At 50.5% G+C, this 27,258-nt stretch overlaps 1 protein-coding gene across 2 annotated transcripts; it reads right to left on the bottom strand.

Moving 5' to 3' along the window:
* Nucleotides 1–65: 65 nt before the first annotated feature.
* ZNF76 (zinc finger protein 76) lies at nucleotides 66–25,572 on the bottom strand. 2 transcript variants are annotated; one of them, XM_038379954.2, is made up of 15 exons: nucleotides 25,329–25,572; nucleotides 19,312–19,502; nucleotides 15,634–15,714; nucleotides 14,477–14,554; nucleotides 13,271–13,473; nucleotides 9,346–9,420; nucleotides 8,395–8,511; nucleotides 7,194–7,269; nucleotides 6,707–6,832; nucleotides 5,403–5,582; nucleotides 4,360–4,593; nucleotides 3,338–3,459; nucleotides 2,051–2,203; nucleotides 1,843–1,956; nucleotides 66–1,170 (listed from the first exon to the last, which is right to left on the bottom strand). In XM_038379954.2, the coding sequence occupies exons 2-15, from the start codon at nucleotides 19,382–19,384 to the stop codon at nucleotides 1,066–1,068; spliced, it is 1,737 nt and encodes a 578-aa protein (XP_038235882.1). In that variant the 5' UTR covers nucleotides 19,385–19,502; nucleotides 25,329–25,572; the 3' UTR covers nucleotides 66–1,065. The 2 variants fall into 2 exon arrangements, with proteins under 2 accessions (XP_038235882.1, XP_038235883.1); XM_038379955.2 differs by having other exon boundaries at nucleotides 25,197–25,336.
* Between the last annotated feature and the right edge of the window lie 1,686 nt (nucleotides 25,573–27,258).

The following is a 27,258-nucleotide window of genomic DNA, read 5'->3' as shown; positions in this document are numbered from 1 at the left end:
AATACATGTCAACCCTCCTCTTTCTCCTCCCGTGTGCTGCAGGGATTGAAAGAGAAAGAGGAAAGGATATTAAAAAAAAACTTTAATTAGTTTTATTTAAACTCACTATTTACATCTAACTCTAGCTTGTCCCCCGAGAAGTGCTGGCCTGCCCATGTGGAGTGCTATACCCTCCCCCATAGCAGCTGAGTCTGGAAATGAACTTGGCTGTTGAGTCACAAGGGAGTGGGGTAAGGAGAAAGGAAGAAGTGCTGTCACATCCAGACTAATGTGGATCCTGCCGCCCTCTGCTTGTGCTGGGGATACTCTCTGACTTCCAGCGTCAAGAAGTTATCGTCGTCCAAAACACCGAGACCAGGACAGCCTGGCGTTGCTTTGATGGGGCTTTATTGCCTTTGTGCATATGTTGCTTACGTGCCACTTGTGTTCGTATTTCCGGTGGTGGGGTGCGGGGGTGGATGTCAGATCATCTGTGTTCATCCCTAGAGCACCTAGTGTGAGAGACCAGGAACTGCCTCTCCAAAATGATCGCTGACTCCCGGTGGTGCCTTGAAGCTACGGTCTCTGCACTTCCATGCAGGTGTAGCAGATCATCTTGCCTTGGAATTCCAACTCTTGGCCACAAAGGCACACAAGTGCTTCCGCCCTGCTCTGGACCCAGGGGATGCCAGTGTCCCTGGAAAATGAGCAGGACAGTCCTGGATGGCAGCAGAGCAACTGCCTGGGATCCAGGAAAACTCTGAAGCCTCCAGCCAAAGCCAGCAGCCAGGTTTCTTAGAAAGATGTCGCTGGATAGGAGAGCCCTTTAAACAGGGTCACTCTGGCAGCCCAGCGAGCTCCTGTATCTGCTCTCGCTGCCTGCCTAGCACACAAGCTGGATGCACGTAACAGTTATCAGGGACCCCCTTCTGCGTTCACGGGTTGTACCACGCCTTACAGTTTGTCTTCTGTGCAGCAGCCGGTGGGGCAGTTTCAGATCCTGAAACCCCGCACCGAACACGAGGGGCCATTTGATTGTCATCCCTGCTCCACTCAAGCCTCCCCGGCCACGGGTTGTGCAGTGCCTCAGCACCCGTTCTCAGACACAGCCGCATTGAGCGTTACAGACTCCTGCTGAATTGCTGCTGTTGCCATGCTGATGGCTTCCTCCAGGCTCTGCTGCTCTTCCAGCTACAAGAGGAGACAGAATGAATGGTTTCAGTCTCCCAAACATGCCGACTGAGACAATCTGTATTTTACCAGAACAGCCCAGGGGCAGAATGAGATGCAAGAGGACTGGGGTGAGGTAGGAGAGAAGGAGTGAGGAACACTGGTGCAGAGAAGAGAGGAATACTCAGTGCTGGGGCAAAACATAGAAGAAGAAATACGGGTGCTGGGAAAGGACAGACATAGATAGGTGAGAGGAATACAATCGGTGGGCAATGGGTGCAGAGTAAGAGGACACACAGAAAAGGGGGTGCAGTGGGGAGTAATGGAGCGCTGTGTGTTCAGGAGACTGCTGTGAGTGAGGCAGGCACTATCAATACCTCGAAATGGGGAAGAACATGGGTGATGGGGAAAGGTAAATAACAGAAATAACAATAGATGTTACTGAAATATTACAAGGAAAGTTACCAGGACAAGGTAGGTGGGAGCTGAGTACACAGGTGGACACAGAAAACAGATGGGAGTTAAAAGGAAAGAACACTGAGGAGAGGGACACAGAGGCAGCCATGAAATCCAGGTGCTGAAGCAAGCACCTTGAGCAGGTCTGAAGTAGATGCAAGTGTGTGTGGGGGGGAATCTGAGCAGAGTGACTGCACAGAAGCAAAGCTCAGCCCTGGACAGTGTGTCACATGGTACCTGCACTGCAATATGAGTGCCGCAGGCAGTTGCTAGCAGTGCCACTTGCTGGTGATGGAGGGATGCGATGGCTGACCCTTCAGACATCACTGCCCCAGCGGTGACTATTGTAACCTGGAAAACAGACAACCAAATAAATTATATGCCCCCAAAGGCCTCCTCATGCCCCAGAAGAGTCCTAAGTGAGTGAGCAGAAAGAAGCCCGTACCGGCTGCGTCTCAGTCCCATCCGCACTGACCATGGTGACGGTGTGCGTGCCGGAAGCCGCGAGGTCTTCCTGTGGCATTGTGATGGTGCCACTCTGCGTTACCATGCTGATGGCACTGCCCAGTGCCTGTAAGTCCTCGTGGGACAGACTGACCTGTGACGAGAAAACAAATGGTCAGCCATTGAAGGGTTAACAGGGCACAACTTGCACCCAGGTGGGTTTGCAAGGGGGCTGTCCTGCTGGACAAAGAGGATACCGTGGGCTATCAGATGCCCCTCTGCCTGCCCGCCCCCCTTCTGGATCCCACTTTGCTTTTCTCTAGTGCTTCCCATGCAAGACCTTAAGCAATTGCTGAGCTTGGCAGCATAACTCCCATGAAGAAGAGAAGGACCATGACTCCATTGTCCAGATGCATGACCCAATGCACAGAGAGGTGAAGTGACTTGCCCAAGGTGACATACAGTCAGTGGCAGAATCAGGACTAGAACCCAGGAGTCCTACTCCCAGTCCCCAGCTCTAATCATTTGACCTCAACTTCCTCTCACTTTAAGCATCTTCTGCTATGCTCATGAGGAGCAGTTAGTTAATTTTCTGTGGCAGCCTGGTAAGCAAATTGAGGAGCTATTCTCAGCAGCTACTTCCTGAGCCCTGTGCTGCAGAAACTGGCTTCCACATTTAGCTCTCAAGCCCTGTGGCAGAAGGCTCTGCTTGATCAGCAAGGGGGACATGGCCAGTGGTTACAGGGAATGCAATTTAAATAGCAAGCAAAACACAATCTAAATCCAGCCAATGCCAACAGAGACTGAAAGCTGCTACCACCAGATGAGCGCTCAGTGGGCAATGGCAAATGTCTTTGGTGAGCCTCAGACAGCTCCCACAGGACAAATAAAGCACCTTCTTAACAGCACTTTCAGCAGAGGTCAAGGAGACTGAAACCTCCGTTGCCCTCCATGTCAAAACTGACACATGAAGGCAGGGACGTTTAGCGGAAGCTTGAACTGGTTTTGCCCAGGCTGCACCAGATTGACCGTTACAGCTCGCTGCTCTCCAGCATCTTTCAGCAGCACGGCACTCAGACAAAAACGAACCCTAAACTCAAAGCTACGATGAAGCCCGGCCCACATCACACACCCTGATGCGAGCGACCGACCGACCATGTCTATCTAACGGTAAAGGAAAGGCCCCAACAGCTGTCCAGGAGGACGGAGAACGTGTGTGGCTGTTAGAGGCAGTGACCAGCTTTGTCAGCTGCACCCCGAATTCTAGAGGGCCCCCTGGTCTCTGTACCTGCTGTGTTCCATCCTGAGAGATAAGTGAAACCTGGGTAGGTATGCCATCCTCCTCCTCCTCCTCCTCCTCAAGGAAAGCAATGTGCTGGCGCTTCAGTGGGGGGCCCCTCTCTGCAGCAGCTGGGCAAACGGGAAAGGAAGCGCCAGTGAGAAGGGCAGCATCAGGATGTGGCTCTGTGTCTATGACCCTGGGATCTGCCTGCTCTCTGAAGGGATAGGACAGTGCAACAGATAAGAGCATGGGATCGTAATGACAATGGCACAAGGTGTGTCTGGAAGGTGGGGCTCAGTCTGAGTGGCTGCGGGCCTAGGATGGAGGCTCCCCTCCAGAACTGGGTATGAGCGAGGGGACGGGGCTGCAGATCCAGGCTAGGGGGATCATTCTCTCCCCATAACAGAACTGGGTGTGAGCGAGGGGAGGGGGCTGCAGGCCCAGGCTGGGGGGCTGTCTCCCCCACTCCCTGCACAGAGCTGGGTGTGAGTGAGGGGAGGGGGCTGCAGGCCCAGGCTAGGGGGCTCAGTCTCCCCTCCCCACACAGAGCTGGGTGTGAGCGAGGGGAGGTGCTGCAGGCCCAGGCTGGGGGGCTCAGTCTCACCTCTCCCCTGCACAGAGCTGGCTGTGAGTGAGGGGAGGGGGCTGCAGGCCCAGCCTGGGGGGGGGCTCAGTCAACTCTCCCCTGCACAGAGCTGGGTGTGAGTGAGGGGAGGGGGCTGCAGGCCCAGCCTGGGGGGGCTCAGTCTCCCCCCATAACACAGAGCTGGGTGTGAGCGAGGGGAGGGGGCTGCAGGCCCAGGCTGGGGGGGTTCAGTCTCCCCCATCCACCGCACAGAGCTGGGTGTGAGCAAGGGGAGGAGGCTCCAGGCCCAGGCTGGGGGGCTCAGTCTCCTCCCCTCCCTGCACAGAGCTGGATATGAGCGAGGGGAGGGGGCTGCAGGCCCAGGCTGGGGAGTTCAGTCTCTCCCTTTGCTGCACTGTCTAATCCGAGCCCGGTCTGGGCTGCAGGAGGACGTGGCCTGCACCTTCCAGCTGCTGCTGTTCGTAGAGCGCCTGCTCGCTCTCCTCCGTAGCCTCCAGCTCTCCGTGGGCGCTCCGCTTGTGCATGGCCAGTGTGGAGGTCTGGCGGTAGGTCTTCCCGCAGTTGTTGCAGGTGTAGGGCTTGCAGTGGGTGTGGACCACGTGGTGCTTGTACAGACTGGAGTACTCAGTGAAGCGTTTCCCGCAGCCCGGCACAGTGCACATGTACGGCTTCTCGCCTAGGATGGGGAGAGAGGCGGTCGTCACGTGACAGGGTGGGGCCATAACAGCACTAGGCATGCTGCCAACGTTGGGAGTCTGCCCAAGCATTACATTCATCCGCACCCTGCCAAGGGGCGGGGTAGGGATTCACCCCATTTCATATGGGAAACCAAGGCACAGAGAAGCCAGAAGATTTGGCCAAGGTCACCCAGTGAGTCAGTGGCAGAGCCAAGAACAGAATCCATTAGTTCTGCCTCCCAGTCCTGGGCTCAGACCAAGCATTTTCCAGGCAGATCCCCCTCCACTCTGCACAGCCTGATGTGTCTCTCTCATAGACACGTGGATCTGTAGAGCCTTTGCAACCTTTATGGAGTGTTTTATTTGTCCATTTTACAGGGGAGCAGTGGGCTACAGAACCTCAGTCCCTCTGCAGTTAACTACTAGAGTTTAAAAAGGTAAGAGCGCTCAGCTACCATGCTTTCAGGCATAAACTGACAGAAAGTCAGTGTCAGGAAGGGAGCTTTTCACCTGCACTATACAGGGCACAGTAAAACCGTGCAGGTCCATCACAGACGGTTGTTTTGTCTTCCTCTTATCACCACAGCGGGAAGCAGGATACTGGAGTTGATGGAACAATAAACTGGCCCAATAAGGCAAGTCCTATGACCTTCACTGCCTCACTACCCTCAAAACCTGGAAAGGGAAAATTTGGCCAGGTGATAGAAATCTATGGAACTGGACAGCCGGGTACAGGCAACATTGTCACTTGGCTATGGAATCAGTTGTCTTTCCTACAGGGGGCATTATACCCTCTCCCGCAGTTTACCTGTGTGAATTCTCATGTGGTTCTTGTAGTTGGTGGCACTCGTGAAGCCTCTCCCGCAGTTGGGCTCAGGACACATGTACGGCCGCTCCCCTGTGTGTGTCCGGATGTGGACCTTACGGATGTTGGAGGTGGTGAACGAGCGGCCACAGCCTTCAAACGGGCATTTGAAGGGACGCTCACCTTCATCAACAAAAAGAAGAAAAGCAGGGTATGGCTTCTGCCAGTCAGACTGACCTTCGCTCCCCACAACGCCCTGGAGTTTGAAACAGTGATCGCATCCCCGCCACCATGTCTGTAACATTGAAGAGTCCCTCAATTCCAAGGCCTTAGGGCATTCGGAGAATCCAGTTGCACTGTGCACAAAAATAAGCAGAAAGGATGGGCTGCAAGGCATACACATGGCTTCATGTTTTTGACAGGTCTTCTTCATATTCCCCCCGAACCTAATGCTTGACAACGTCTATCCCACGAAAAGCTCTCTTTCTATTAGGTGAGTTTAGTGCTAAGATGACAGCACAGCCAGGGCAGCACACCAATGTGCGCCAGCTCTGCAGGGACTCCTTAGCACAGAAAGGAAGCAAAGTCTCCATGGTCAATTCAGTCCTCCCTGACGAGGCTGCCAATTGCAGACATGTTCTGTAGGAAACAAGCTAATACACCACGCGCCTTCCACTGTATTTTTTATCATCATGCATCAGACCGCAAAGCTGAGATTCACAGTGCTTTTGTCTGTCTCAGTTTGACATCAATGCAGCACTTCAGGGAAGGATCTAAGGATACAGAAGTTTCATCCAGCATGTAAGCGTATAGCAATGCAAATCAGAACAATAAAATAACTGAGCTGACCCGCTGTTTGTTACAGTCACATTGCTCTCACTTGTGTGTTCTTTCCCTGACCTGTGTCTGTCCCATCTGTTTAGATCAGTGGTTTTCAACCTGGAGTCTGCAGCCTATGTCTAAAATTTCCAAAGGGGTCCGTGCCTCCATTTGAAATTTTTTGCAAATGAAAATAAAAAAAAAGGTTGAAAACCACCGGTTTAGCCAGTATTGCCTCATTGTTTCCTTGTACTCCCATCTGTCTATATCCACCAGCTGTCTCTCGTCCTGTAACTAGAGTGTGAGCTCTCTTGGGCAGGGACCATCTTTCTGTGTTTGTACAGAACCTAGCACAATGGGCTCCTGGAGACTACCATAACACACCTAATGAACAATAATCAAAATGGACACGTGCTTCCTTGTCATCAACACCTTCAGACCGGGGAGGACTGAGCTCAGACCTCTTGCTATGTGGCAGTGCAGCCCACCTGTGTGTGTGCGGATGTGTTTCTGCAGGTCCCCAGAGGTTTTGAAGGCTTTGCTACACATGTCCTCGGGGCACTTGTACGGCTTCTCACCAGTGTGCGTTCTCACATGGCTCTTCAGCCCATACCCTGCAAGGGAAGAGGTCACAGGAAATTCGTGTTGCAATCTGCTGCAAGTAGCATGGGAATATATGGACCACCTCTCACTCTGTGGATTGTCAAAGCTCTGTCCTGTGAGGTCAACGGATGGAACACCTGGACTGCCTGGAAACAGGCTCAAATCCCAGCAGGGGCCATTTAGTCCTTCACCTTTCCAAGTTAGATAAACTGAGTTCCAAGAAGTTTACAATGGGGAGGGAGAGGAGAGAAAGAGTGTCTTCGTATTGGGGCCTTAAAAACTGAGCTTCCCCAGAACAACAAAACGGGCAGCCTCAGGAGTGAGATTCATGTGCACAGGACAGTTTTTCGGTAGGTGATCTACAACCGTTACCTGTAGCAAATGCTTTCCCACAGCTCGGGAAGTCACACCTGTAAGGCCGATCGCCCGTGTGAGCTCGCTCGTGCACCTGGAGAGAGGGAGAAGGGACAGAATGTGAAGCCAAGACTTAGGTGGACTAGAGGGGGCAGCAGCATGTGGAGATCTGGGGGAAGGAGAACACTTGGGACTCTCCAGCTGCTTTGCCACCTACATTCCAACCCACCCATCCTCACATCAGTCAGACACGGGGTTCTCGTTTACTTCCTGTGCTAAGCTGCTGTGTAGCAGCTGTGTGCGGTTAGGCCTGGTCTAGGTTAGGATTAGTGAAGACATTTTAAACCCCTAGGTGACAGGGGATATTGGTTTTAATACTCGTTAGCCAGCTGGGCTTCCTGCTAGGGCTCACCTCAACCAACTGACACGTGGTAAAAATACAGCTCATGAGCTAACATGTTTTTACGATACACCTTTTACCCTACGTTGTTTGCAGTATTGTTGTAGCCATGTTGGTCCCAGGATATGAGAGAGACAAGGTAGGTGGGGTAACTTCATTTCAAGTGACTGCCTCCAACGTGCATTACACCTTCTTAACAATCTGACCAAGCTTGTATTTAGCTCGAACACCCTGCTTCCTTGCCCAGACCTGAACAGCTCGAAAGCTTATACATCCCACCAAGAGACGTTGGTCCAATAAAAGAACTTTTATCCCAGCCCAGATAAGACCTTATACAATTGCTGTGTTCTACTTCAAGCTACATGCTGGATAGCAGGACAACAAGTGTTTCTAATGCTTAGATAGGATCTAGATCCTGCTCATTGCTGCAAAGGACACACAGATGTCCATCAGCTCTGCTTTGAAAGCACTGCAGCTCAGCAGTCAAAGTTACAAGCGTCAATTGTCAAGACGAGGTCCCCCTTCCTCTAAACCCCTCAAGGTTCCTCATCTCTTCTCATGTGGATATTCTCAAGACACCAGCCTTCCTCCAGGTGACAAGCCCCATCCCTCTGGCTCTTGACAGGTGGATGCATCTCCCAAAATGGCCACAGAAAGTCATCACAGAGAGCCATGCTCCTTACACAGGGATCCTAGCCTTTTCCCTCATGGGGCCAAGTTTGAGTGTCTCAATCCCCTGCATGGGAGCACGGGGAGCTGCTATTATAGCAAGGGGTCCTCTGGATGGAGCTTTGGGTGTCAGTGCATTAGCTGGCTTACCTTTAAATGGTGGGCTGTGGTGTAGAGACGGCCGCAACCTTTATAACCACAACGGAAGGCTCTGTCACCAACCTGCTGCCCCTTCCCGTTGCTGCACATCTCCTCTTCCCGCAGATCCTGCCAAGAAACACAGTGAGGCTAAGCCTAAAGAACCACCACAAGAGACCTTGCAAGGCCAGCATGAATTTACCCCTGCACCCTCATCTTGTACCCTGATCCCACTGGAAAATACATCTCAGGTACATACAAATGTACAGCAACCCATATACAGGGCAGTCAAGAGGAGCAGGAGTCACGATTTCTGGGCTCCATTTCCCAGCTCACTGGGTGATCTTTGGCAGGTCACTTCACTGCTCTGTGCCTCAGTTTACTCATAAGTAAAATATGGCTCACAATAGTTACCAGCCTTACCCTGGAGTTGCAAGGTTTCATTAACTAACAGTTTGCAAAGTGCTTTGAAAATCTCTGATGAAAGGTGCTATAGGAGAGCTGAGGATTACTCAGATGATTATCTACCATATCTCATACTGAATAAAAATATCTGGTTTATAATCCTAATTTTCAGCCTTGAAAAATTCTAATGGCCTCTTTGCCTATCATAAGCCATTCACTGACAAGGGGATTGAATCTCTTTAGCTCTTCCAGAGCCCTCATCGCTCAGGGGGGAACAAGTAGATTTTGTGCCTTGGCTAGTCCATTTTTAGGATGAAATTGCAAGTCTTGCTAGATGTATGATCCAAAACATTCATATGTTGAAAAAGCCCAGAAGAAAACAGCTCTATAAAGAGGGGAGATCAACAAAAATAGCCATACTAGAAAAAAGATTAGCCATTAAACTGGTTAAGTCAAACAAGGCACACTTACGGCTCCCTCCTCAACCCAAACCTAAGAAGCGGTGGGCTAGCAAGTTAGTGAGATATTCCTTTGAATCAGCTCAGGCTAAGGACAAACCTGGGAAGGGGCACTGTTCGAAACCTCATTCTTCAAGTGGCTGCTGCTATTCACTCGCTCTTCCTCCTCAGAGACCTGCAAGTGGAGAGACCATAGCATTTGCTCATGCCCATTTGCAGAGCACAGAACAGGTGAGCCATAACCAAGCAATGAGACATTCACACCAGCAGAGTGCAGCCGGGCTGCTATTTTTTAGACACTACAGCTGCTGTTAGTGGTGACGGAATATCTTGTCACATTGGCATAGCCTGCATGTCTGGGGAGCCAATCTTTGCCTACCTGAAGGCTGCCTTGGTAAACTGCTGGGACCCTGAAGATCATTTCCAAAAATAAAATGGAGTTGACTGCAGCTGCTTACATCTTTAATATAAAGGTGAACTGCATGAAGACTACAGGTCCCTGCACCCAATACTCCATATTAAGGCCACACAAATTAAGATGGAGCACTGCATGCTGGGACTGGTAATCTCCACAACCACTTGGATCAAGCGAGCACATTTTGGATTTAGCAATGTTATGGGTCTCATGGCCATATTAAAAATCTTGGTGCGCTATGCTGGTCATATCAACCAACAATCCCTTTATGAAGAGAAACATGCATCATTGATTACTTCTATCAGCAAACATTAAGAGTGCGTATCGCTCAGACAAACACGATTTCTGGGCTCCATTAATTGTAATTAAAGCAGGAAAGTCTGTAGTTTGTGGAAGGGAGAGGGAAAAATTAACAGTGAACTTAAGTGCCCGCTTGTGAGTGTGGGATTTTACCACAGAAACAAAGGCTGGGACTCGGAGAGCCTGTGAGCTGCTTTAAGTTGCCGGTGAAATTTGCAGCTCATCGGGAATATAAAGCAGGTTCATAGATCCTAGAAACATATTCTCACAGTATCTTATACTTCTAGAACACTTTCCATCCAGAAGAATCACATATGCTTTATAACTATACATTTCATCTGCCACTGTAATGCAGCCACTTCTAGAAGAAGAAGATTGTATCCAGTTGAAAGTATAAAGGGAATTTAGATGGACAGAATGAAATTACATACAAGTGGCCAGGGGAAAAGCACAAAAGCAATGAAACAAAATCCAAGTTGTATAGAGATCACTGCATTTCATTGCTCTTTCCGCAGCTGCATTTCTTTTCTTTATCTTTATCCTCACGCATCCTCAGCTCCATAAATAGAAAACTGGTGGACTCTCTCTCTCGGTCTTGTGCTAGTCATTTCAGGCTTCTCAGTGTCCTAGTGATCCATTTGGCTTCTTTCTTTATTGTTCTGTGTAATGTTTCTCTAAGTCCATCTTTTTCTTACCAAATGCGATGCTTTAGGTTGGTTTGCTCTACTTAGAATTTCTGATGTTCTAAGAAACTCTTCCCAATGGACTCTGACGATCTTCCACAGGCATTTATATTTTGGAATCAAGTCCTGTTGTAGATTTCCATGACCCAACTTCATAAAGGATGACAGACATGATGCCAGTGTTAAAAATTCATACTGGTGTATCACTGCCTATCATGCTACTTGTCCAAATCTTTATGAAATCCGAATATTTATCCAAACTTTCTGAAAGTTGTTTGCTGCTTTAGATATTTATTGCTTGAAATCTAGCATGTCACCATCACTGCACATCTCACGCCCTAGACAGATAAAATGACTCACTTTTTCTAGTGTTTCTTCGTCTGTTCTAAAGGTTATTTTTAGGAAATTGATAGCAATTCCCCCCCCCTTGTTTATGAACAAACCAATTTGTTTCACTCTGTCTGCGAAAAGGTGGGTCTTTTCTTCCATTAAGCAATGTGTTGAGCTAAGCAAGACAGTGTCATTAGCAAAAATGAGGTAATCCAATTGTGCTTTATCATTTGTCCATAAAATTCCTCAGTTGCATTCTGCGGTCACTTTCTTCATACCACCATGACCAGTGTAAACAATAGTGGGGACATAACACACCCTTTCCTTACTCCAGTTGTCACTGCAAACTGTTGGCTGATGGTGTCACCATCTCTGACTGCACATTTGGCATCATCATATAGAGCCTTGATTATTCTAATTATTGTTGCTGATATTCCATAATATACGAAAGATGGTTTCTGTGTCCGTTGTCAAAAACATTCTTGAAATCTAACATTTTTTAATCATAAGGGCTGCTTGCCACTCTATCTGAGAACAATGTGGTCTGCACATAACAATGGACTAAAACCTGCTTATTCCTCTCTGAGTTGAAGGTCCATTTGTTCTTGACAAGTTCCAGGACAATCTTGCACATGATTTTCCCAGATACTGAAAGCTGATCCCTCTCCAGTTATTGCAGTTGGTAAGGTCATCCTTCTTCGGCAATATTACAATGAGTAATTACAATTACAATCTCTTCCATGGGTTCTTTTCTTCATTCCATATTCTATTAAAAAACACAAGGAGATCCTGGAGGGCTGTTTCATCATTTGCTTTAAGCATCTCTCCAGTAATGTCATCTTCTCCAGCTGCTTTCCCATTTTTGAGTTTACTGATGGTTTTTCTAACCTTTTCCATTGTATAGACACTACATCAATACCGAGCTCTAGTGGTAGGTCTTCAGTCTATTTAAAAACAGCCAGAAAATGTTCTGCCTATCTTTTTTTTTGTTATTCTGTGTTGAGTCTTTCCATTTGCATTTTTAATAGGGTTTCCAATATTGCTCAAGTTCCCTGTTCGTTGTTTGATTGATTGTCTTATATGAGGTTGGCATCTTCAGCCTCTTGACATTTTCTATCAATTTTCCCTTTTATTTCTTCTTAGCACTCCTTTTTTACCTCTCTGTCTAGTGCTCTGTAATCTTCTTGCCACTTGCTTGTCTATTCATGTCTCATGATTCAAATTTGGTTTGCACTTCTTCTCTTTTCCACTGCTGCCCAAGTAGCATTGCAAATACATTCTTCCCCTTCATATTTCGTTATTAGAACTCTTTGCACTTTCTAGATAGCACACACTGATGTTTTCCCACAGAGTATCAGTCTGAGTTTTCTTCAGTTCACTCCATCAGAACACTGAACCCGCTCTTAAGTTCAAGCTAAAAAGCATTTTTTGTGTTTGGGTCTTTTAATTGCGCGGTCTTCTTTTAACCTTCGCCATCCTCTTTACCTTGATCTTCAATTTAGCATTACAAATGTCACTGCCCACATCTGCTTCCCTGCACACATGTCCATCTGTCAACGAGCTGCAAAACGTTCTTGACATGCAGAGGTGATCTATATGGTTTCTGTAGTACCACCTGGGGAGTTTCAGGTCACTTTATGAATTTCTTCATGAGGAAACATTGTTCCACCTACCACCAGGTTGTTCATGCTGCAAATTTCTACTAATCATGCACCATTTTGGTTCATGTCCAAATCCCTGCCACACTTGCCTATAAATTTGTCTGACCCATCATTGTTACTTCTACCCTTTGCATTAAAATCACCCAGTTGCTATGATTTCATGCTTTGGGACCTTGGTTAACACATCCTGTAACAGATCATAAAAAGCATCTTTTTCCTGATCTGGCTTTTCATTGGTCAGTGCTGCATTTGCAGCCAATTAAATGTAAATAGCCCAACGCACAGTGGAAACCCAGGAGCAGAACCACACCTATAGCTAGGTACCTCCCTGCATGTGTCAGCTAACAGAGAGGGTGGGGAAGGGTATTCCACAATACCAATGGGAGCCTTTAAATGTTCATTAACAGTATTATGGGACCGTTAAATGCCCATCTTAACATCAGTAGCTACATTCCTACAAGAGTACTGTGCAATTTCTCTTCTAAAAGTCTGTACTTTCACTGAGAAGCTGGTATACAAAGTGCCAGGCAGTTGTGGTTACTTAACCTCCTGTCCTGATCTGGTCTGGGAATCAGCTCCTCCCCACCAACCAATCAGCCATGATGCCAGACCATAAAAGGAGTGTGGCATCCTTACCTTGTTGGCATATTGCTTGAGAGCATTAATGGTATCAGCATCAAAGGTGTCATCTTCCTCCTCCCCAGCCAATTCCTCCAGCCCTGTTTCCGCCTGCACGGCGAGGATGGTGCTGCCAGCTGGCATGACAACAGGACGATGTATGTAGGCAGTGGAGCCATCCTCCAGCTGAACCTCTTCCACGGCATTGGCATCATAACCCTCTGGAGGGGACCACAAAAATCAAAGGCTGTAGTCAAGCTGATAAGTGCTTATTAGCAATTGCTACATATCTATTGGCACAGGAAAACATAATCCTGGCATTTCCTAACCTTTGAAGCTTGACTTTCCAAATTTCATGTTCTTTTAACTTAATTTTTGTGTGTGTAATTATTCTGGAGAATAATTACAGGAGAAGCAAGCACTCTTAAAAAGGCATATTATTACCCCATCAGCGCTGTGGAGGAAAAATTCAGTGGACCCAAGTAGGCCTAAAACTTTGGTCAAGCTAACTGTGTATATAAAGCATAAAAAAAGAGCGTGAAAAATTCCATTGTAAGGCAATTGTAGCACCACAGCTTAAAAAACATTAACCACAAAAGAACAATTTGTCTGTGGTTTTAAGCTTTAATGAGCTGTGTGTACTTTGCATCGGGGGGCAGCTACTTAAAGCTGTTACCCCCCCTGTGCTTGTAATCAATAAAGGAGCCTCGGGCTTGGTTCTAATCCAAACACATCATGTGGTTAAATTTTTTCCACCACAGTACCCATTATCAGTCTGTGGTTATTAATATTTATCCATTCACAATAGTAAAGATGACCTTTTTTATTTTATGGATCAACAATAATTCCCTGTGTTGCAAGCTCTGCTAGAAGGTAAGAGTCTTGAGCCAGTTCTGCACCCTTCTCTTTCTGTTGGGCCATAACCCACATCAGAGCTAGAGTTGATGACCAAGCCAATAACCTCAATTTATAAAAAAACATGCAGAGTTAGCAGGGAAAGTTTTAAGAATCCTTGGTTAAAGGTTAATCCAAGTGAACCAGATAAATTTTTATGAGTAGCAATGTCGGCAAGAATGTGGCTTTCACATTGTGTTTCCGTTGATGGTACGGGCACATCTGGATTTCCTACACCTGACATCACCCGGGCTACATTCTTAGAAACCTGCAACATTTTGTTTAATTAGATGCTTGACCCTGGGAGAGGGTGGACGAATTAAAAATTACCTTTAGGTGTGTTGTGTATGTAAGCCATGCTGCCATCTTCCAACACCACTTGCTGCCCATCTTCAAAAGCTATAGACTCTGTAAAGCAACACAACCCATAGACACCAGAGTGAGGAATGTCATGTCTGGATCTCAGACAATTCCCCATACAACAGAGCACATATAAGGCTCAGTTCAAAAATGTCCTGCTCATTCTTAAAACCTGCCATGGATTTGCCTGAGCTACTCTCTTCTTTACTGGCTTTTCTACAGCACTCACCACTGCAGGAAATGAGCTTTTCAATCATTAGTTAATTTATTTTCCCAAAATCCCTGTGAGATGGGGAAATGAAACGATCCCCATTTTACAGATGGGGAACTGAGGCACACAACAATTAACTGACTTGCCCCCAAGGTCATACAACAAGTTTTAGGTCAGATAATAGAGCCCCAGTATCCTGATTCCCACTCCAGTTAGCATCCTCTGTCTCTAATTCCTTTTATTTATTTAGCAGCCAACTTCTCTCTGTTCCTTTACAACACCTTATCATGATTGGTGCAAGGTTCTTATCCTCTGTATCTCCTCTCAGGTGAAACAAATTCCCTTCCTCTCTTAGCTGTGTTAATATCATCTCATTTCAAATCCGAGAGGAAAACTTGTCTATTGATGACCCAAGTTATGGGGCTTCTATCACTTTCCTGGGGAGACTATTCCAGAGTTTAATATAGCTAATAGTTTACGAAGAGTTCATGTCAGACTGTTCAGGGATAAACGTATAGTGCCCTAATGTTGTATTTAATTCACATGGACACAGACGCTATGTATAAGGACACACAGTGAAGTGAACTTCTCATATTTGTGATCAGACAGATACACACTGTTGTAGAGAGCACTATTTTAACATGCATCTGTTTACATCAGCAGCAAATTTGGCCTCAGATGAATTTACCACATATTTCACAGTAAGTCACACATTAGAGAAAAAGCATCTATATTTTCATTCAGCACTAAAACAATAGGTAGGGGGAATAAAGCAGACACAGATGGACTCCTTGAGGCTAGAATTTAGAGATGGGATCTAATTGTCAAGGAGATCAGCCTTGAGTCACACCGGTAACATCTCCCCAGCAAAGTAGGGATACATTCCAAATGCCACCTGAGTTCAACTTATCCTCACCTTTCTGGACTGTCACTTGATGGATGTAAGCTGTCGTCCCATCCTCAAGCTCAATCACTTGCCCTTCAAGCAGCTTCTCTCCTGCAACAGTGTGAAAAGAAAACCATCATAACTGACTGCAGTACTGATAAACCTTCCAGCACACATGACTGTTCCCCTTTGTTCATAACCTTTTGGTATTTCTCCTAAAGAGAATTAATCTCATGGGATCACAGTCACCAAATGAGGCCCTTATTTTATCAACCCCTATTTGCATTCAGAACCATTAGTAATGGGGGGCACACTTATGAATACCATAGAGAAGATCAAACCTCCTTTTCCTACGTTGTTTGAATGGAGGAAACAGTCTAAGGCAATCTCAACCATCACTTATTTACAGAGTCCAGGATTCTTTTGCCAGCTTTCTTTGCCATGTAAACAAAGAGAAGTAAATGGAACAAAAATGCTCTAGCAAATACCACTAGGGCTTAAACCAGCAACCGATGGGGCCTCTTAATGGCATAAATGAGGGACTGAATGCTTATTTTTCTTCACTTGGTCAAGGACGAATTCTTGTAAAATTTTACAGGTCCTGAAGCACTAATTGCCTCTACCCTTGGCAGGTTGTGAGAAATGGAACCTTACAATCATATAATTAGGATTACCATCTTGCTTCTTAAATACATTTCCAGCTGTAACATTTTAGTAACCTAGGAAAGCCCATGCTACTTTCAAAGGGTGCAAAGCATTTGGGTCTAGAGCCCTCGGGGATCTCAAACTAGGGACTGCTAACCTGTGTATTTTTAAGTTACGTCAAAGATGTCTAGAGTATATGAATAAGCACACCCTTTTTAGCATTTATAATATATAATAAAGAAAGAAACTTGGTGAATCCAAGTGGAAAAGAAAGCAAGATGGTAATCAAAAGAACATGACTTGCCAGATTTACTAGAACTATAAGCATGTAATGTATGCCATAGGATGACACACATCCATGAGATGACATATTCCTTTATCACACTTTTGGTTTGTGAATTGTGAGATTTCTGACCTTAAAGCTTTCCTCTGTATAGCAGGTCTAAAGAACAAGTGCCAGATCTCTGATCAGTGTAATTTTCAATCCCTGCTTCAATACTCCTACAGCTCATTTCTATGTTTTCAGAGAGGAGACATGAAACTACATCAATGACCTTGACTCAGTGCAAAGCTACCAGACAGCAGAAAGGTCAGGGCCCCCTTGACTTCCTAAAATGTAGCTCAGACAGGACCCCCAGATGCAAGTCTGGATGCCTAGGGTATTTATATAGATGACATGGAGCTACTAAATGCTCTTAATCTTCCACCAGAGCTAGGGGAACTCCTTAGAAAAGTTGCTATTAGTATTAGTTGGTATTAGTAGGGGAAAGTAGGTAGTGCCCAGAAGCAGGGCCCAGTCAGGATTGTACAGCTCCTAGCACATGAACACCCCAAACACAGATGTAGACACAGTCTCTATGAAAAGCACGCAGAACACTGCAGTACCACAACGGCAAGAGATAGTGTTTGGAACTATTATTCTTGCATTTAAAAAACAAAAACAGGGAGGTGGGGGTTGTATCTGGTTCGAACCTCAAACCACCTTTAATCAATCAATAATACCTGACTATTGCCAGGCTCCAGTGTATGACCAGGGAGAGAAACTCTGCCACAAGAACTAATCCTATCTGCATTTAAGAAGGTTCATTGTAAACAGAACTATAAAAGTATGTGGAAATGACATACCCAGTAGGAGCCCATTATATCTTCAGATCAAGAAATGTATGCCTGCTGTTAAGTAATACTTATTTGTTTACTTCTTTATTAATAGTGTTTTTAAATTATAGATTTAATCAAAGCAGAAATCAATTGTGTTCTACCTACACACTTGTTGACCAGTTAAAATACTGGATGAGGTTCTCCAGGCAGCATATCAAAACTGGAAATAATGAAGGAAGATCAGAAATGGAGGACTATGTGAACTAGGGCTGCCGTCTCCTACTGATCAAAGGATCACTAAGGAAATTTTTCTCGATAAGGAAATGTTATGCTCTGCCAGAAGTCATTCCCCAGGAATGTAGAAATGCTGGGTGGTATATTAATTCTTTCAAATAAACTGCTCTCACTCAAATGAGTAGGGATGTATGTAATCATAGAAATGTAGGGCTGGAAGTTACCCCGAGAAGTCATCTAGTCCAGAACCCTGCACTGAGGTAGGACCAAATAAACCTAAACCACCCCAACAGACTTTGTCCAATCTGTTCTTTAAAACCTATAGTGATGGGGATACCACAACCTCCCTTGGAAGCCTGTCAGAGGACATGAGCAATAATGAAAATAATCGTACTTTGGATTCATTCTGCTCTTCTCATGAGGATTTCAATTAGCTAAGCTTCAGAACATGCCAGTGGGAGAGGTATTATCATCCCCATTTTACAGATGGGAGAACTGAGGGACAGAAAGATAGGAAACTTGCTGGGGGGGGGGGGTCACAGAGCAGATCAATGGAAGATAATCCAGGAGTCCTGACTCAGAGTGCCTGCTCTAACTAAAAAACACAGTTATTCATAGCTTTAAAGAAGAGAAGGTTTTCTGCAATAATCATTGTGGTGCCTGGGTGTATATCTGGGGCAGCACCTTTACCTTTGGGCCAAAGTTTTGATTCAAACCCAATGCTGACATTACAGAGCAGCAGGTATGATATATATTATAAAGAGATGCCATGTTTCATCAGAGAGTTAAGCTGAGGTCTCTTGTACTCATCCTTTGTGGCTCTTTGGGCAAAAACACACATCCTGCAGCTATTTCTGAAAAAAGTGTGGGATAATCCTAATGTCCTGGCCAACAAGGTACATTAATAAAATAGGTTCTAATGCTGCAAATCAAACTGAATGAACATACCACTTACCTCCCTGCACTCTGTTTCTACAGTTGAGCGGAGCCTGGGTGCTCCTTCTAACAGTCTAGCAATGAATGCCTGGGGCTGGAGGCAGGGTGTTTCAGGTGGAGAACTCTGTGCTCTGGATCCCACTACCTACTCCCCCCCCGCCCCGGTCAGATACAGTTCAGGGTACAGCACAAGCCCTATCTATTCCCTCAGGCTTTTGCCCAAGATGGAGAGATTTTGGGAGCATCTAATGGATGGGTTTGTCTATGAATTTGACATCCAGTACTTCATGGAGTGTGTATTTTGTGAAAGTTCCTAGAGACTGCATGAGGGCAGCATTTCAGAACTCCCAAACTAAAACAACAGATGTTGCATTTCATGTCAGCTTTACTTCACTAACCAACACTTAACCCGTTACTCGTTTCAATGAGAAAGGTGTTAGCATAAATCAAATTCTATGCTCCTTAGTCAGACAAAACACCTAGCTTGGCTCCAACAGGAGTCAGGAGTTGCTGTCTGTAAATAACCTGCAGAGAGAAAGCCAATCAATGTATTCTGAAGCTATCCTGTTTATGTTTCAGCAGCTCTCTTGGCGCCTGTGTGTTATTTTCCAGATCAGTGGTACATTTCCTCTTTATTAACGAGTCAGTGAAGCCTAACAGACAACCACAAGCTGCTTGCCCAAGACAACAAGGGAAACAGCAAGTATTGTGTGTATGATGCCAACAGGTCTGATTTTCTGCAGCTGTCACTCAACATTAAAAAGGGCAAGCTCAGTAGTTCAAAGGGTCTCTTACCTTTGATGGCCTGCTGAATGTAGGCTGTTGTCCCATCAGTAAGGGTCACTGCCTGCAGGCCCAAGCTCTCCATAGTGTCCTGATGACTGCTCCCCAGACATGAATTTCACTTTAATCAGCACACACTTGGGAGAGTGTTGGAAGCAGGGGCTTTTTGGAACAGGCAAGGAATTTTCTTCTTTGTTACAAATCTTAGATTAAAAAGAACATTTCAAACTATATTTTCCCCCCAAACACATTTGTACATGCACATAAAAATGGGTGGATGTCAAACCACAGTTTGGGGAAAAGTTATTATAGGATAATGTCCATAATCCTTCCAGTGTCTGTCATGTGAATTTCTAACATGTGGCTCAAAGCCCAGTTCTGTGGACAAAAATGGGGAAAACAAAGCTCAGCTGTCAAGTGAGCTGGCAGATTATTTTTCCTCTACAGGTACACTGTAAACAACTCATTTTAAGATCTAAAACTCGAGTGCCCACAAGGAAGGAACTACTGCAGAAATGTGCTTTCAATTCACACCCTACCTTATTCCAGAAGAACTTTCCTACATAGACAAGCCCTTACAGAAGTGAAAGGTCTGTGCAGTTTTAAAAAGTTATTTCTGGGGCAGCCTGGCAGTTTATGCTCTTTATTACCAGGAGAGGGACTGATCATATGTCTTAGGGTTTTCTATGGCATCTCACTGTTATATCTAAAAAAACCAGGAGGACTCGTGGCACCTTAGAGACCAACAAATTTATTTGAGCATAAGCTTTCGTGAGTACTCCTTTTCTTTTTGCGAATACAGACTAACACGGCTGCTACTCTGAAACATGTCATATCTAAGTATGTCCTACATAAATCAAACCTTGATGCCCAGATCAGCAACAATGGGAGGGGCAGCATGCTCAGTACTGCCACTGTGCATCATTGTGCTGCAATTTCCAAAAGCCAAGAGTTCCAATGTGGCATTAGGCAAGATAGCAGCTGTGATGATGGGCCCCAAAGGAAACTTGTGGGAAGTGCAATTAGAAATTACTTAAAATTTAGCACATAGGTTTGAAACTTTGGCATTTTACCTGTGAATTATCAGATCTCTGGGGGCAAAACATGAACTCTAATTGAGAATGTAACTTTTATTGAAAGAATAATAGAATACTAATTCTAATACCACAAATAATAATATTAATACCACCACTTTCCTCTTATCTGTAGCTTTTATAATTTATAATACATAGATCTCAAAGGCTTACAAATGAGGTCAATATCATCATCCCCATGGGAAACTGAAGCACAGAAAGATGAAATGATTTGCCCAGGGTTTCCCAGCAGGTCAGCAGCAAGGCTGGGAATAGAACCCGGATCTCCTGAATCACAGTTCAGTGCTATATCCACTAGACAACAGTATCTCTCTAATAATAGAGTCTTGTATTTATACAGCATCTTTTCTAGCACTATAAAACACTCCTGTAAGCTTTTTGGGGCAGGGATTATGTCCTCTTATGTTTGTACAGCACCAATTGCAATGGACCTCTGAACAGGATTGGAACCTGTGGGTGCTATCAAATTAAATAATCCTTTCTTACCACTATAAAGCACATTAATAAAGTACAGACACCCCAAACATTATTTCATCCACCCCCAAAGTGCAACAACCTCTCTGCTGGAGCAGAGCAACTGTTTGATAGTGCAGAACACTACATGACTGTTTAGAAAGACAGAGAAGAATACTACACACAGTTGATATGAGGGAATGTCAGAAGGTAGAATGTAATTACTTGAATGGGAATGTTAACACCCCGCAACTCTGAGTCAAGTGCTATTAGACTTTTAATAATCAAAAGCAGTCAGGATCTCAGTTTTACATCTCATCCAACCCCCAACCATCCCCAGCACTCTACATCCTCTCTCTCTGCCATCTGTGTGCGCATGACAGGGTGAAAAGGGATAATACTGGGAGAGAGCCGTTAATGTGGATTTCCAACTATGTTGAAAGAAGCTGGTCTTTGAAATTGAGTTAGTTTTCATCTAGACAGACCTTTCAAGCACCAGAAGGCCATGAAGCGTTTAACACTGTGCCAACTGTTTTATGGGTAATCCTATGGTTGACTATTTTAGCAGCTGGTTGTGGTTAATGTGACAGTCCTTGTCACTGTGTCAAATTGACGATGTGTTTGTTGACATGTGTTCTAGTAAAAACAAGCCCTTGATAAACAAGGACGAAAACGTTTAAGGAGCATAAAGTCAGTTAAGAAGAAGTTTAATGCAATAGTTGGGGGAATTCAAATTGCAGATTCAGAATGAGCTATTATGTGGCAGAGCTGGAGTTAAGGGAATTAGCAGTGAGGTTATAGGGAGTTAGAGGATGTTGAAGGGGATCAGAAAAGGGAAACTGTGGCGCGGGGGGGTGGGGTTAGCAAGGGGCCGGGGGGTTATGGCGCAGGGGGGTGGGGTTAGCAGGGGGCCGGGGGACATGGCGCGGAGGAGGTTCAGGGGACCGGGGGGGCCATGGCGTGGGGGGGTGAGGTTAGCAAGGGTCCGGGGGAGGGCCATAGCACGGGGAGGTGGGGTTAGCAGGGGGCGGGGGACATGGTGCGGGGGGGGGGTTAGCAGGGGGCCGGGGCGGGTGGGGTTAGCAGGGGGCGGGGGACATGGCGCGGGGGGAGTGAGCAGGGGGACATGGCGCAGGGGGGTGGGGATAGCAGGGGGCGGGGGGACATTGCACGAGGGGGGTGAGCAGGGGGACATGGTGCAGGGGCTAGCAGGGGGTGGGGGGACATGGCACGGGGGGGTTAGGAGGGGGCGGGGGGACATGGCGCGGGGGGGTGAGCAGGGGGACATGGCGCGGGGGGGTGAGGATAGCAGAGGGCGGGGGGACATGGCGCGGGGGGGGTGAGCAGGGGGCGGGGGGGTGAGCAGGGGGCGGGGGGCGAGGGGACATGGCGCGGGGGGCGAGGGGACATGGCGCGGGGGGGTGAGCAGGGGGCGGGCAGGGGGCGGGGGGACATGGCGCGGGGGGGCGAGCAGGGGGTGGGGGGACATGGCGCGGGGGGGCGAGCAGGGGGACATGGCACAGGGGGGTGGGGATAGCAGAGGGCGGGGGACATGGCGCGGGGGGGGTGAGGATAGCAGAGGGCAGGGGGACATGGCGCGGGGGGGCGAGCAGGGGGCGGGGGACATGGCGCGGGGGGGGCGAGGGGACATGGCGCGGGGGGGCGAGGGGACATGGCGCGGGGGGCGGGGGGACATGGCGCGGGGGGGCGAGCAGGGGCGGGGGGACATGGCGCGGGGGGGCGAGCAGGGGGACATGGCACAGGGGGGTGGGGATAGCAGGGGGCGGGGGACATGGCGCGGGGGGGTGAGGATAGCAGAGGGCAGGGGGACATGGCGCGGGGGGGCGAGCAGGGGGCGGGGGGACATGGCGCGGGGGGGCGAGCAGGGGCGGGGGACATGGCGCGGGGGGGCGAGGGGACATGGCGCGGGGGGGTGAGCAGGGGGCGGGGGGGGCGAGCAGGGGAACATGGCACAGGGGGGTGGGGATAGCAGAGGGCGGGGGGACATGGCGCGGGGAGGTGAGCAGGGGGCGGGGGGGGGGTGAGCAGGGGGTGAGCAGGGGGCGGGGGACATGGCGCGGGGGGGGGGGAGTGAGCAGGGGGACATGGCGCGGGGGGGGGCGAGCAGGGGGCGGGGGACATGGCGCGGGGGGGGGTGGGGATAGCAGGGGGCGGGGGACATGGCGCGGGGGGGGGAGTGAGCAGGGGGGACATGGCGCGGGGGGGGTGGGGATAGCAGGGGGCGGGGGACATGGCGCGGGGGGGGTGAGCAGGGGGACATGGCGCGGGGGTGGGGATAGCAGGGGGCGGGGGACATGGCGCGGGGGGGGGGAGTGAGCAGGGGGACATGGCGCGGGGGGGGCGAGCAGGGGGCGGGGGACATGGCGCGGGGGGGGGGGAGCAGGGGGACATGACGCGGGGGGGTGGGGATAGCAGGGGGCGGGGGACATGGCGGGGGGGGCGAGCAGGGGGCGGGGGACATGGCGCGGGGGGGGGGTGAGCAGGGGGACATGACGCGGGGGGGTGGGGATAGCAGGGGGCGGGGGACATGGCGGGGGGGTGAGCAGGGGGACATGGCGCGGGGGGGGTGGGGATAGCAGGGGGCGGGGGACATGGCGCGGGGGGGGTGAGCAGGGGGACATGGCGCGGGGGGGGTGGGGATAGCAGGGGGCGGGGGACATGGCGCGGGGGGGGGAGTGAGCAGGGGGACATGGCGCGGGGGGGTGGGGATAGCAGGGGGCGGGGGACATGGCGCGGGGGGGGTGAGCAGGGGGACATGGCGCGGGGTGGGGATAGCAGGGGGCGGGGGACATGGCGCGGGGGGGGGAGTGAGCAGGGGGGACATGGCGCGGGGGGGCGAGGAGGGGGCGGGGGACATGGCGCGGGGGGGGTGAGCAGGGGGACATGACGCGGGGGGGTGGGGATAGCAGGGGGCGGGGGACATGGCGGGGGGGGCGAGCAGGGGGCGGGGGACATGGCGCGGGGGGGGTGAGCAGGGGGACATGACGCGGGGGGGGTGGGGATAGCAGGGGGCGGGGGACATGGCGGGGGGGGTGAGCAGGGGGACATGGCGCGGGGGGGTGGGGATAGCAGGGGGCGGGGGACATGGCGCGGGGGGGGGTGAGCAGGGGGACATGGCGCGGGGGGGTGGGGATAGCAGGGGGCGGGGGACATGGCGCGGGGGGGGAGTGAGCAGGGGGACATGGCGCGGGGGGGTGGGGATAGCAGGGGGCGGGGGACATGGCGCGGGGGGCGAGCAGGGGGCGGGGGACATGGCGCGGGGGGCAAGCAGGGGGACATGGCGCGGGGGGGTGGGGATAGCAGGGGGCGGGGGACATGGCGCGGGGGGGGTGAGCAGGGGGACATGGCGCGGGGGGGTGGGGATAGCAGGGGGCGGGGGACATGGCGCGGGGGGGGTGAGCAGGGGGACATGGCGGGGGGGGGGGGGGATAGCAGGGGGCGGGGGACATGGCGCGGGGGGGGAGCAGGGGGCGGGGGACATGGCGCGGGGGGGGGGTGAGCAGGGGGACATGGCGCGGGGGGGGGGATAGCAGGGGGCGGGGGACATGGCGCGGGGGGGGGTGAGCAGGGGGACATGGCGCGGGGGGGTGGGGATAGCAGGGGGCGGGGGACATGGCGCGGGGGGGTGAGCAGGGGGACATGGCGCGGGGGGGGTGAGCAGGGGGCGGGGGACATGGCGCGGGGGGGGGGGAGCAGGGGGACATGGCGCGGGGGGGTGGGGATAGCAGGGAGCGGGGGACATGGCGCGGGGGGAGTGAGCAGGGGGACATGGCGCGGGGGGGGTGGGGATAGCAGGGGGCGGGGGACATGGCGCGGGGGGGGGGAGCAGGGGGACATGGCGCGGGGGGGTGGGGATAGCAGGGGGCGGGGGACATGGCGCGGGGGGAGTGAGCAGGGGGACATGGCGCGGGGGGGTGGGGATAGCAGGGAGCGGGGGACATGGCGCGGGGGGAGTGAGCAGGGGGACATGGCGCGGGGGGGTGGGGATAGCAGGGGGCGGGGGACATGGCGCGGGGGGGGCGAGCAGGGGGACATGGCGCGGGGGGGGGGCGAGCAGGGGGCGGGGGACATGGCGCGGGGGGGGGGGTGAGCAGGGGGACATGGCGCGGGGGGGTGGGGATAGCAGGGGGCGGGGGACATGGCGCGGGTGGGGATAGCAGGGGGCGGGGGACATGGCGCGGGGGGGTGAGCAGGGGGACATGGCGCGGGGGGGTGGGGATAGCAGGGGGCGGGGGACATGGCGCGGGGGGGGCGAGCAGGGGGCGGGGGACATGGCGCGGGGGGGGGAGTGAGCAGGGGCCTGGATCGGGACGGGACCCGGGGATGTACCAGGGGGCGGCGGTCGGGGTGCCGGGCATTGGGGTCTCCCCCCACCGCAGGACCGAGCCCGGGCGGGGGTTGGGCGCAGGCCGCCTAGGCCGGGCTCCGCAGCTTCCCGCCGCCCCCGCTCTCGGCACCCACCTGAGGCTGCCCGAGCGCGCCGAGTCCGCCGCCTGACCGCCATGCACCGGGCCCAGCCCCTGGAACCCCGCCCCGCAACCTGCATGGCCCGGCCTCTGCCCTGGGGCTCCGACCGCGCGCCGCCGCCCATCCAGGTTCCGGGGCCCGGTAACTCCGCCCCCGGAACAGGAACGCCCAGGTCGCCTTCGGACCGCGCTCAACTCCGCCACCCATGCGCATGTGCAAGAAAATCAGGAGCATGCGCACTAAGAGCAGTGAGGCCTCTGCCCTCAGCCTTTGCCAGGGAAGCTGACAGTGTCCGGGGGGGCGCCCTGGAGACGGCCCAAGACCGCTCAGTGTGAAGCTGGGGCGGGTGGGGGGACGGCTGCAGGCCTCTAATTCCAGGGAGGTGCCCCGGGACTGCCAGAGGGGAGGAGGCAAAATTGCATCCTTTAAAAACAGCATCAGATCAAATGAGGTCACCCCTTCCCCTGATCCCCACTTGATTACAAATGGCCGTGTCAAGCCTCCACACTGGTGTGGTTCATCAGGACATCTTTGCTTTTTAACAGGCTGCCAAGTTGCATCATGCCCTAGCAATGCATAGGCCAGTACAGTTGCATATGCCATTAGGACAGTGTCCCTCTGTAACCTCCCTCCTATTACACAAGGGTACCTTTCTCTTGCTGCGGGCCAGCACTTTTCAACAGTACGCTGTTGTGGCTCAGTAGGGTGTGCCACTGCACTACATGAGAACAATACCAAAGACGTTGCTGAAGAAGACTGTTGCTGTGTGATGTGTCGTCAGATTGGAAAACACTGAATCCAGTACTTGTGGCACCTTAGACTAACAAATTTATTAGAGCATAAGCTTTCGTGAGCTACAGCTCACTTCATCGGATGCATCTGGTGGAAAAAACAGAGGGGAGATTGATATACACACACAGAGAACATGAAACAATGGGTTTATCATAGACACTGTAAGGAGAGTGATCACTTAAGATGAGCCATCACCAGCAGCGGGGGGGGGGAAGGAGGAAAACCTTTCATGGTGACAAGCAAGGTAGGCTAATTCCAGCAGTTAACAAAATATCTGAGGAACAGTGGGGGGTGCGGTAGGGTGGGGGGGAGAAATACCATGGGGAAATAGTTTTACTTTGTGTAATGACTCATCCATTCCCAGTCTCTATTCAAGCCTAAATTAATTGTATCCAGTTTGCAAATTAATTCCAATTCAGCAGTCTCTCGTTGGAGTCTGTTTTTGAAGCTTTTTTGTTGAAGGATAGCCACTCTTAGGGCTGTAATCGAGTGACCAGAGAGATTGAAGTGTTCTCCGACTGGTTTTTGAATGTTATAATTCTTGACGTCTGATTTGTGTCCATTCATTCTTTTACGTAGAGACTGTCCAGTTTGACCAATGTACATGGCAGAGGGGCATTGCTGGCACATGATGGCATATATCACATTGGTAGATGCGCAGGTGAACGAGCCTCTGATAGTGTGGCTGATGTGATTAGGCCCTATGATGGTATCCCCTGAATAGATATGTGAACACAGTTGGCAACGGGCTTTGTTGCAAGGATAGGTTCCTGGGTTGGTGGTTCTGTTGTGTGATGTGTGGTGGCTGGTGAGTATTTGCTTCAGGTTGGGGGGCTGTCTGTAAGCAAGGACTGGCCTGTCTCCCAAGATCTGTGAGAGTGATGGGTCGTCCTTCAGGATAGGTTGTAGATCCTTGATGATGCATTGGAGAGGTTTTAGTTGGGGGCTGAAGGTGCTGGCTAGTGGCGTTCTGTTATTTTTTTTGTTGGGCCTGTCCTGTAGTAGGTGACTTCTGGGTACTCTTCTGGCTCTGTCAATCTGTCAACAATTTCCATCCCACCATCAACCTCAGCCTGGACCAGTCCACACGAGATCCACTTCCCGGACACTACGGTGCTAATAAGCGATGGTC

Source organism: Dermochelys coriacea, chromosome 21 (genome assembly GCF_009764565.3).
Source record: "Dermochelys coriacea isolate rDerCor1 chromosome 21, rDerCor1.pri.v4, whole genome shotgun sequence".
Classification (NCBI taxonomy): Eukaryota; Metazoa; Chordata; order Testudines; family Dermochelyidae; genus Dermochelys; species Dermochelys coriacea.
Note: the sequence above shows the minus strand (reverse complement) of the source record. Positions and strands in the feature narration are given on the sequence as shown.

Excerpts from the sequence above, each read along its gene's own strand:
- ZNF76 (XM_038379954.2), bottom strand. The coding sequence starts at position 19,384 with ATGGAGAGCTTGGGCCTGCAGGCAGTGACCCTTACTGATGGGACAACA. Across the intron at positions 15,715-19,311 it reads CATTCAGCAGGCCATCAAAG|GAGAGAAGCTGCTTGAAGGG; the intron begins GTAAGAGACCCT and ends ACACTGTTGCAG. Across the intron at positions 1,957-2,050 it reads ATGGGACTGAGACGCAGCCG|GTTACAATAGTCACCGCTGG; the intron begins GTACGGGCTTCT and ends TCTGTTTTCCAG.